This window comes from Mustela lutreola, chromosome 1, assembly GCF_030435805.1.
Source record: "Mustela lutreola isolate mMusLut2 chromosome 1, mMusLut2.pri, whole genome shotgun sequence".
Lineage (NCBI taxonomy): Eukaryota > Metazoa > Chordata > Mammalia > Carnivora > Mustelidae > Mustela > Mustela lutreola.
The window spans coordinates 150,083,221-150,094,710 of NC_081290.1; the positions used below are offsets into that span (position 1 = coordinate 150,083,221).

General features: G+C 46.8%; 1 protein-coding gene across 1 annotated transcript; it reads left to right on the forward strand.

Annotated features, from left to right (window-relative positions):
• The first annotated feature begins 1,410 nt into the window (after positions 1-1,410).
• LOC131833212 (endogenous retrovirus group K member 25 Env polyprotein-like) lies at positions 1,411-8,807 on the forward strand. The gene is made up of 2 exons (XM_059176384.1): positions 1,411-1,529; positions 6,739-8,807. The coding sequence occupies exon 2, from the start codon at positions 6,740-6,742 to the stop codon at positions 8,567-8,569; it is 1,830 nt and encodes a 609-aa protein (XP_059032367.1). The 5' UTR covers positions 1,411-1,529; position 6,739; the 3' UTR covers positions 8,570-8,807.
• Positions 8,808-11,490: the final 2,683 nt, after the last annotated feature.

Genomic DNA, 11,490 nt, shown 5'->3' on the forward strand with positions numbered 1-11,490 from the left:
AATACCATCACATTGGAAATAAAGGCTTTAAGATATGGATTTAGGGAGACACAAACATTCAGTCCCTAGCAGATGTTGGACTAGGAACCATGCATGAATTACTCATTTATCCCCACAGAGTCCTCATCTACTTTATAGAGATTAGAAACTGTGATAGTTAATATTATGTGTCACCTTGAGGAATCAAGTTGGCATGGTGTGCTCAGGTTAAACATTACTTCAAGGTGTGTCTATCGGGGTATCTGGATAAGATTGGCATTTGAATCAGTGGACTGAGTAAAGCAAATTGCCCTCTCCAGCATGGGTGCACATCACCCAATCCATTGAGGTACTGGAAAGAGCAAAAAGAGAAAAGGAGGATTGGTCCATTTCTTGCTTCCCTACTTGAGCTGGGACACTGGTCTTCTCTTGCTCCAGAACTAGGATTTACACCATCCCTGGTTCTCAGGTCTTCAGACTCAGACTAGAATTACACCACTGGTTTTCTTTGGTCTTCAGCCAGCAGACAGCAGATCATGGGACTTCTCAGCCTTCACAACTGTGTAAGCCAATTCTTTTTTTTTTTTTTTTTTTTTTTTAAAGATTTTATTTATTTATTTGACAGACAGAGATCACAAGTAGGCAGAGAAGCAGGCAGAGAGAGAGGAAGGGAAGCAGGCCCTCTGCGGAGCAGAGAGCCCGATGCGGGACTCGATCCCAGGACCCTGAGATCATGACCTGAGCCGAAGGCAGCGGCTTAACCCACTGAGCCACCCAGGTGCCCAGCCAATTCTTTATTTTATATAATATTGGGGTTTTTTTTCTCCCTCTGGAGAACTCCAATCAATACAGGAACCACAAATCAAAAAGTTGAGAAACTTGCTCAAAGTCACATTATAAATAAAAGAATCTGGGATTTGAATTCCAAGCTTGCCAATTCCAAAATGTATATGCCAAACCATCATGCGATATCACTCATGGCTTCACCCGTGGGCTGGGAGAAGGCTGTTACGGGCACAGAGCCCATTATAAACTCTTAGGTAACTTTTCCCATACTTTTCCAAAGGTAGAGTAAAAGTCCTTGAAAAAAAACAATGGGCTAATAAACACTATTTTAAAATGTAATCCAAACAAGACAGTGTGGAGAGCCATTCAGCAGATGCAAGGAGTCACATAGACGGCAGTGCCTGTAGATTGAGGAAATGAGAATGATTGGTTTAGGAGGATGTGGGTGCGCTCGTGGCTGATGCATGAGCAGCACCAGGAGTCAAGAGAGAAACGCATGATCACGGCTAGAGAACAATAGAGTCCTGTATGGTTACATAAGAGTGCCACGAGGACGCTGCGTGCGCGGCATTGTGATTGGGCAAGGGGGGGGGGGTAAACGCGCGTGCATAAATATCGCTTTGTGCTTGGTGCGGCGCGGCCGCCATTATTAAAAAAAAGAAGCTTGCCACTCACCTCGTCTGCGGGTCGTTCTTGCGGGCCGAGAACGACAACTGGTGCCAAAACCCGGGATCCCTACCTTTAGACGCAGAACGAGGATCGAGGTAAGAGCAACGATAAGGTAAAGAGTGCACCAATTACTGTCTGTTGACAGGGAAGCTCCCCGTAGACGATCGGACGTTAGGTTGCTTGTGACGTTCTACGGGGACGATAAGGTAAGTTTCCTCGGAATGGGGAACGATCTTGCTCACTTGGAGGACTCCTTAAAAGATGTCCTCAAGACGAACGGTACCCCCTTAAAGGCAAAAACAGCGAGGGCCTTTTTGAAAGAAGTAGAAGAGATTGCCCCCTGGTTTATAGAAGAAGGGCTCCTAAATGTGCCACAATGGGAAAACCTGGGTGAGGACTTAAAACGCTGCCCCTCTACATCCCCGGGGACTCTAGCTGTGTGGTCCTTGGTGAAGGTATGTTTGCAATCCCCCCGAGGGCCCTTGCAGCGAGCTGTACGACAGGGGGACAAAGTCCTTGAGCAAATGAGGGAAGAGTCCCGTAAGGGCTCCTCCCAAGATTCTGAATCCGAAAGCGAAAGCTCAGAAGGGATGTCCGAACGCGAGTTACAGGAGATAGGAAAGATAGAGGCAAGTAACAAGAAAAGGGAATCTCCCGGTCTCCAGACAGACTTGGAGACCGTGAGGCAGCAACTTGAGGAAAAGAAGGCGGAATTGCAGAAGGCATTAGGAGAATTAAGAGTGCAGGGAGAAATAATGGCGCAGCTGAAAGCAGGGGCGGAAGCCGCAGTTGTGGCCCAGTCGAAATTAAAAACGGAAGTTACACCGCTTCCGCATTCTAGCCCCATGGCGCCACCCCATGAGTGGCCCCCGCCTTATAGGCCCAGCTGCGCCAAGACGTGCTATTGTTCGGGCTGTACCGCGGAAAATTGGAGAGAGGTCCTTGGCCCGGGAAAAGGCTTTTTTCCAGTGTTAGAAGATCAGAATCAGCAGAGGTACCACCAGCCACTAGATTTCAAGTTGGTAAAGCAGCTTAAGGAGGCAGTCAGCGCCTATGGACCCCAGGCAGCTTTCACTGTCTCCCTTGCGGAGTCGCTGGGAACACTTTACCTCACTCCTGAGGATTGGGCTAACTTGACCAGAGCGGTATTAAGTGGAGGGCAATATCTAGAATGGAAAATCCAAAATCAGGACAATTGTCAGGACACAGCTCGGAGAAATGCAGCCGCAGGCAACCCACAATGGAGTTTGGAAATGCTGACGGGCACGGGGCCATACCTTGGGGCCCATGTGCAGAGTACATACCCCCCTGCGGTGTATCAACAGGTAGCCACGGCAGCCCTCAAGGCTTGGAAGACTTTGAGAGGGGCAGGATACTTGCAAGGCCAATTATCCAAAGTATTGCAAGGGCCTAACGAGCCCTATGCTGATTTTGTGGACAGGTTGATACAGACTGCAGGTAGAATGTTCGGGGATGTTGATACAGCAATGCCACTTATCAAGCAGTTAGCCTATGAGAATGCCAATAAATGGTGTAGAGAGGCTATCAGACCCTGGAGATCAAAGGACTTATCAGCCTACATTAAGGTCTGTAGAGATATAACGGGGCCTATAGTTCAGGGACAGGTTATGGCAGCGGCTTTCGCACAAGCCATGTATGGCCAGGAAGGAGTCCGCCCCAAAGGATGCTTTCAATGTGGCCAGGAAGGACACGTTAAGAGGAATTGCCCGCAGCGTGGAACCCAGACTGGAAAAGCATACCCAAAAGTACCGCCAGGAGGCTTAAAGCCTCAGCGTTGCCCGCGATGTAGGAAGGGAAATCACTGGGCACATGAGTGTCACTCCATGGAGGACACTGAGGGGAACCCGTTGCCTCCTAACAACTGGGGGAATTCAAAAAACGGGAGGCAGGGCCCCACCCCCCGGGGCCCGAATCAAATGTATGGGGTGGCAATGTCCCTACCTATCAAGCCGCGATGGGTTTTCCCACCCTCCGATCAGGGGAGTCAATCCACGCAGGGCCCAGGAGAGCCACAACAGGTTCCGCTGGACTTGACGTCTGTGCCACCACCCGAATGGTCCTAACGCCTGAAATGGGAGTGCAGGCCGTGCCATCTGACCTGCATGGAGGGCCTCCTAAAGGAACGGTGGGGCTCCTCCTTGGTAGGAGCTCCTCCACTATGCGGGGACTTCAGGTCCACCCGGGAGTCATTGATCCCGATTTCAAAGGGGAGGTTAAAATTTTGATTTCATCTCCGAGGGGTATTAACATTATAAATCCAGGGGATAGAGTCGCACAGCTCTTAATTTTGCCCAGCGATCACGAAAAATATCCATCCACAGGCCAGGCGAGAAAAGGTGGCCTAGGATCCACAGGATCTTCCCTCGCGTGCCTTACCATGGGCATGAAAGAGAGGCCCATGCTTAAATTGAGGATGAGAGGAAGACCATTCTGGGGGCTCCTAGATACAGGAGCAGACAAAAGTATTATAAATCATCTAGATTGGCCAAAAGCCTGGGCCCTGATTAAGGCTAATCAAACCCTCCAAGGATTAGGGGTAGCTACCAGCCCAGATATTAGTGCCGCATCCTTAGATTGGGAAGATGAGGAGGGACATAAAGGCGTTTTCCAACCGTATGTTTGTGCCACCCCCGTTTCTCTGTGGGGATGCGATGTGCTGGAGCAGATGAATATTAGACTTACTACTGAAAAACTGTATAGTGGGGCCTCCCAAGCCATAATGAGGAACATGGGATATAAGCCTGGCCAGGGCCTTGGAGCCAAGGGCCAGGGAGATCCCGATCCCCCTTCCATGGGAGGTCAGGGTTTTTCCCAGCGGCCACTGAGGCAATTCGAATAACTTGGAAACAACAGGAGCCGCGCTGGGTGCCTCAGTGGCCTTTAACAAAAGACAAGCTACGAGCGGCAAGAGAATTAGTCCAAGAGCAACTCAAAGCAGGACACATTCAAGAATCCACGTCCCCGTGGAATACTCCCATATTTGTGATAAATAAGAAATCAGGCAAATGGCGATTGTTACATGACCTGCGACAAATTAATGGTCAAATGCAGGTCATGGGACCCCTTCAGTTGGGGCTCCCAGTCATGACAGCTTTACCCAAAAATTGGCCCTCTATCATAATAGATATCAAAGACTGTTTCTTCTCCATTCCTTTACACCCTGTGGATATGGAGCGCTTTGCCTTTACTCTGCCATCCATTAATCATGCTGAGCCAGATCTAAGATATGAATGGAGAGTACTCCCTCAAGGGATGGCTAATAGCCCCACCTTATGTCAGTTGTATGTGAGTCGAGCATTGGAACCCTTTCGAAAAGCATTTCCAAACCTACTTTGTTATCACTATATGGATGACATCCTGATCTGTGGGCCAAATGAGAGGTCTTTGCCCTCGGCTCTAACCTTCCTACAGAAGCAATTGGCAGAGTGGGGACTAACTATATCCCCTGAAAAGATCCAAGCAGGAAACCTACAGAAATACCTTGGTATGCAGCTCTCTAATGCAACAGTAAAACCTCAATTGGTCCAGATCCGTAGAGATCACCTGCATACATTGAATGACTTCCAGAAACTTCTAGGAGACATTAATTGGATCCGACCATATATAAAAATCACTACAGCAGAATTGAAACCCTTATTTGATATCCTGCCTGGAGATTCTAAATTAGACTCCCCAAGAGCTCTTACCCCAGCTGCCATTAAATCATTACAGTTGGTTGAAAGCAGACTAGCTTTAACAGCAGCAGATAGATGTGACCCGGAAAAGCCTGTAAATGCCGTAGTTATCCCGTCCCCTGGATCACCCACAGGAGCACTATGGCAGGGAGGACCCCTATTATGGATTTACTTGCCCCATAATCTTAGCCGTGTCATCACCCCGTATGCTACAGCTGTAGCTATGATAGCAAGCAAAATATTCAAAGCTAGCATACAGGTCCTCGGAAGACTGCCCGATGCATGTATAGTCCCTTATGACAAAACCCAAGTGAACATTTTAACACATGAAAATGATGATTGGGCCATTTTGACGATCGCTTATCCTGTCACATTTGATAATCATTATCCCTCACACCCCCTAATTGGATTTTACAAAAATACACCCCTCATATGGCCTAAATCCTGCCGATTAGAGCCATTGGTTGATGCCCTCACGGTGTTTACAGATGGTAGCAAATCTGGAACTGGTGCCTACGTGGTGGAAGGAGAGGTACTTCCGGTTGTTGTGCCATCAACCTCAGCTCAAAGAACAGAATTGTTGGTAATTATGTGTGTTTTACAAAGGTTTCAAAATCAGCCTATCAATATTATTTCAGACAGTAAATATGCAGTTGTAGCTACCAGATCTGTTGAGACTGCCATTATCTCAGCCAGTCAATCAGAAATTTCCTCCCTACTGATTGAATTGCAAGACCTCATTCTCTCTCGTGGTGCCCCTTTTTATATCGGACATCTCAGAGCACACTCAGACCTTCCAGGGCCTATGGCTAAGGGAAACTGAATGGCTGACACGGCCGCACGCTTTCATGTCTGTAGCGCCTTGGAAGACGCGAGAACCTATCATAAAAGGTGGCATGTCAATGCCCAAACTTTAAAGATGCGTTTTAACATCTCAAGAGCTGATGCACGAGACATCGTGAAGTCTTGTGGTAATTGTGTAACACATTTGCCTATGCCCTCCCTAGGGGTAAATCCCAAAGGGCTCTTACCTAACCTTCTATGGCAAATGGATGTAACACATGTTCCTTCCTTCGGACAACAAAGATACGTCCATTTAAGTGTAGACACTTGCTCGGGGATAGTTAGCGCGACCCCCTTGCGAGGGGAAAATGTCAAACATGTGATGTCCCATTGCCTGTGCAGCTTTGCCTGCTGGGGAGTGCCAAAGCACTTGAAAACAGACAATGCCCCTGCTTACACTTCTGCAAGCTTTCGCGGCTTCATGGCCTGCTACAATATCCAGCATGTTACAGGCATACCATATAATCCTCAAGGCCAGGGCATTGTGGAACGCGCACACCTGACCTTTAAGACTACCTTGCAAAAAATACTAAAAGGGGGAATTGGAGAGGAATATCGTACACCCAATGACCTCACCAATCTGGTCACCTTTATTTTAAATTTTCTCACGGTTGACAAGGACGGCACTTCGGCCGCGGAACGTCATTGGGGCCAACAGAAAATGCAGCAGTCAATGGTGAAATGGAAAGATGTCCTTACTGGCTTGTGGAAGGGACCTGACCCGGTGCTTCGGTGGCACCGAGGTTCCCTTTGTGTTTTCCCACAGGATGCGCCTGCTCCACTTTGGGTGCCGGAACGCCTCACCAGGCTGGTGGCCGTGGAACCTGTGGAGGATGCTGGTGATGATGATGATAGCGACGACGACTGTCCTGCAGCCTGTTCCCATGAAGGCGGAGCCAGTTCAACTGTGGCCGAGACAAGAGACTGCCCAGCTTCAGGCCCTTCTTCAAATGGCTCAGCATAGAGTGCATTCTTCTCACCCGAACTCATGTTTGCTACTGACGCTTATTTTTATGCAACAGGTGTTGGCAGCCCAGGGCTCATTATATTGGGCATACGTCCCCGATCCACCCCTGTTACAGCCCGTGGGTTGGAATGTGGGTTCTATTCCTGTATATGTTAATGATACTGTCTTGCTAGGCCCTCCCTCTTCTGTTCACCTCCGGCCACAGCAGGCTGCCATATCTTACAAGGGCTATTCTGATGTATATCCCATATGCTTTGCGATGAAGCGCACAATACCACGCTGTTTGAGTGTTTCCCCGCGATCTGGTTATAGTGATGTGAGTATAGCTGGCCTTGACACTACCTATAGCACCATAGTGACTTCTGGTATAGCCCCACGGGATATTCCACTTTGTGCAGCTAACTTAAGTATAGCTAAGGGGATTGGAGTACCCTGGAGGCTCTGCCTAGGACAAAAAGCTACTAAGTACTCACTAGAGGATAGATTTGAGCTTTGGGATTGGGGGCCTATAATATCTTCCGGATGTCCTGAATGCCGTCCGAAAATACCCCCAATTCTCACTCCTCAACGTGGCTATCCGGTGCAAACTGAGATTTGGAAACTTATTGCTGCCTTTGGAGGCGCCACCCTCCTTGTTCCGCAAACCAGTAACGCTAAGACCATATTTGGATATGAGAATATTGGACTAATACTCAGATACCCCCAAGCCTGCGTGCCCCATTCATTTATGCTAGTTGTAGGAAACCTTACAGTAAAAAAGGAAAATGCCACTTATCATTTCTCTTGTTATAACTGTACCCTAACCAATTGTATTCGAGGAGTGCTGCCAGGCGATGGATTATTAGTGGTAAAACAGCCCCCATTTATTATGATCCCAGTTAATATCTCCAAACCATGGTATTCTAACCCCGGCTTAGAGTTGTGGGAGCGTGTACAGGCTGCCCTAAGCCGACCCCGACGAGAGCTAGGATTATTGTTACTCGGGATAGTCTCCTTAATCACCCTAATTGCAACAGCTACCACAGCGTCTGTGTCCCTTGCTCAGGCTGTGCATACTGCTGATACTGTGGATCAGCTCGCACATAACACTTCTGCCGTGCTGGGAATTCAGGAAGATATAGATAAAAGGGTTGAAACCCGGTTAAATGCACTATATGATACTGTTAGATTTCTAGGGGAGGAAATTCAGAGCTTAAAATTGCACACCAGGATCCGGTGTCATAGCGATTATCACTGGATTTGCGTAACCTCTAAAAAATATAATGCCTCTGAGACTTCGTGGGACCGAGTACAACGCCATCTCGAGGGGGTATGGTCTAACTCTAATCTATCCCTTGATCTGTTGCAATTACATCAAGAAATATTAGATATTGAAGAAGCTCCTCATGCCAAGTTAACTGTTGCTCAGCTTGCTGAAAACTTTGTAAGCTCCTTGTTTTCTCACTTCCCTTCCCTGACGCACGCATGGTATGTTGTAGGATCAATTATAGGAGTGCTAATGGTAATTGTTCTTTTCATGTGCCTCTTGCCTTGTGCGGTTAAAATTATACTCGCAGAAGTTTATAAGTTAAGAGCCATCATACGTAACCATCAGCTAATCAACCGCGGTGGGCTCAGAATGTCACCTTGAGCGCCACCCAGGTATCTCTTGGCTCCGTCAGCGATTTGGTTAGTATGTTATAACAATCAGTCTCATTCCTCAAAAACTGGACAGGCATAGGAGCCCTGATTATGTTGATGATTCTGGCTCAAGTGCTCCTTCTTCAATGCATCGCGCGACAACAACGGCTACAGCAACGGGCTTTGGTCTAAGCCATGACGGCTCTGGAGGCTGGCACCCCCCCCCCCAAATATGGCTTAGCATGCTGGGTCGGTACCCAAAGACGGGTAAGACTGATCCCTCACCATGGCAACCTAAGACAGGGGCTCCTCGCCAGGGGGAGTACCCGATGACGGGTAAGCATGTGTGCTGAGGATTGGCAACCTAAGACAGGCACAATCCCTGCCGTATAAACAATAAAAAAGGGGGAACTGTGGAGAGCCATTCAGCAGATGCAAGGAGTCACATAGACGGCAGTGCCTGTAGATTGAGGAAATGAGAATGATTGGTTTAGGAGGATGTGGGTGCGCTCGTGGCTGACGCATGAGCAGCACCAGGAGCCAAGAGAGAAACGCATGATCACGGCTAGAGAACAATAGAGTCCTGTATGGTTACATAAGAGTGCCACGAGGACGCTGCGTGCGCGGCATTGTGATTGGGCGAGAGGGGGGGGTAAACGCGCGTGCATAAATATCGCTGTGTGCTTGGTGCGGCGCGGCCGTCATTATTAAAAAAAGAAGCTTGCCACTCACCTCGTCTGCGGGTCGTTCTTGTGGGCTGAGAACGACAAGACAGCACACATTCAGTAACACACACGCATAGGTATGAAAGACGTTTTACTAATTCTTACCATTTTCAGTGCATTTCGTTGAATTCCAGTTTTTCCCAGGTTTGAATAGAAACCCCCCTCCTTTTTTTTTTAACTTCTAAGATTTTAGAACTTTTTCTTTTTGAGATTTTATTTATTTATTTGACACAGAGAGAGGGAACACAAGCAGGGGGAGTGGGAGAGGCAGAAGCAGGCTTCCTGCTGAGCATGGAGCCTGACGTGGGCCTTGATCCCAGGATTCTGGGATCGTGACTTGAGCTGAAGGCAGACTCTGAATTAATGAGCCACCCAGGCACCCAAGATTTTAAAACTTTAAAAACTACACTGGTATCAGTTCCTTGGCCAGTGAAATCAAAACTGGGGTCACTATTTGTCAGTGAGGATCTTTATATGGCTCTGTCAGATGAGCAAAATCCTTCGTGTTTTTTAAGAAACTAGGGTGACACACAGGTTTTACATTTATACCGCAACTAAATAAAGTTAACTTTTCAAATATATTTAAGTGAATTACACAAGCATCTAAACCGATTACATGGCTGGCTGGCTATTTCAGCTTCTGTATAATGAAGAAGCTTAAGGAGAAGGATGCTGCTGGTACAAGGAGCCTCTTTGTGCTCTGGGGGAGGCTCAATTTGCCTTTCTGGGAAGATCAGGCTCTTCAACTCCCACCTCTTTCATTCTTCATTTGCTGCTCGACATTCCTAAACCTACCACCTGTGTCCGAGCTCACCTCACCCACTAGCCTGCTCCATTCTTATTTCAGCTTCTCCCACTATCCTTATGGAAACTTCCCTGTACGCATCCATTTTTTCTTTTTTTAAGAAGAGAGATTTCACTTTTTAGAACAGTTTTAGGTTTACAAAAAAATTGAGCACAGTGTTCCCATATACCCCCTCAGTACCCACTCCCCAGTTCCCTCTATTATTAAGATCTTGCATTAGTGCATTTGTTATGACTGAAGAACCAACATGGGCACATTATTATTATTATTGTTTATATTTATATGTTTTTTCCTTTTATTTATTTATTTTTATTCTGTTATGTTAGTTACCATACAGTACATCAGTTGTTTTTGATGTAGTGTTCCATGATTCATTGTTTGCATATAACACCAGGTATTCCATGTAATATGTGTCCTCCTTAATACTCGTCACTGGGCCAACCCATCCCTCCACAATCCTTCCCTCTAAAACCCTAAGTTTGTTTGTTGGAGTCCACAGTCTCTCACGGTTCATCTCCTCCTCCAATTTCTCCCCCTTTTCTTCTTCTAATGTCCTCCATGCTATTGCTTATGTTCCACAAGTATTTGAAACCATATGATAATTGACGTTCTCTGCTTGACTTACTTCACTCAGTGTAATCTCCAGTCCCATCCATGTTGATGCAAAAGTTGGATATTCATACTTTTTGATGGCTGCATAATATTCCATTGTACATATGGACCACATCTTCTTTATCCATTTGTCTGTTAAGAAGGGTATCTTGGCTCTTTCCACAGTTTGGCTATTGTGGACATTGCTATGAACATTGAGGTAGGCATGTTATTATTAACTAATGTCCATAGTCCACAGTTTACATTAGTGTTCACTCTCAGTGTTGTGCATTCTATGGATTTTGACAAGTATATAATGACAGGTATCCACAAATAGTTTCACTGCCTTAAGAATCTCCTGTTTCCCATCTATTCCTCTCTCCACTCAAACCCCTTACAACCACTGATCCTTTTACTCTCTCCATAGGTTTGCCCTTTCCAAAACATTACAGAGTTGAAATCATATAGCACATAGACTTATGTGTCCATTGTTTATTACCAATCACACCCTTGTTGCCTACTGACCCCACCAAATTCTCTTTTCTTCCTGGATTAGCTCCTGGCCAATTCTCATCTTTCATGTTCTGCAGATGGACTGGGTGCCCACCTGCCACATTTCTCAGCTGGTTTCACCCAGGGAATGGATATACAATTACTTTTATCAGTCACCACTTGCTGACTGTCTAAGGGAGTACTGGCTTACTTAAAAATGGTTCTGAAGGTGGTCTGCTGACTTGGAGATTCCAGTGAATTTGAGTCTCCAACTTGGTTTGGTAGTTCAGTACTCTGTTCTGTCGTTTGATTTCAGAC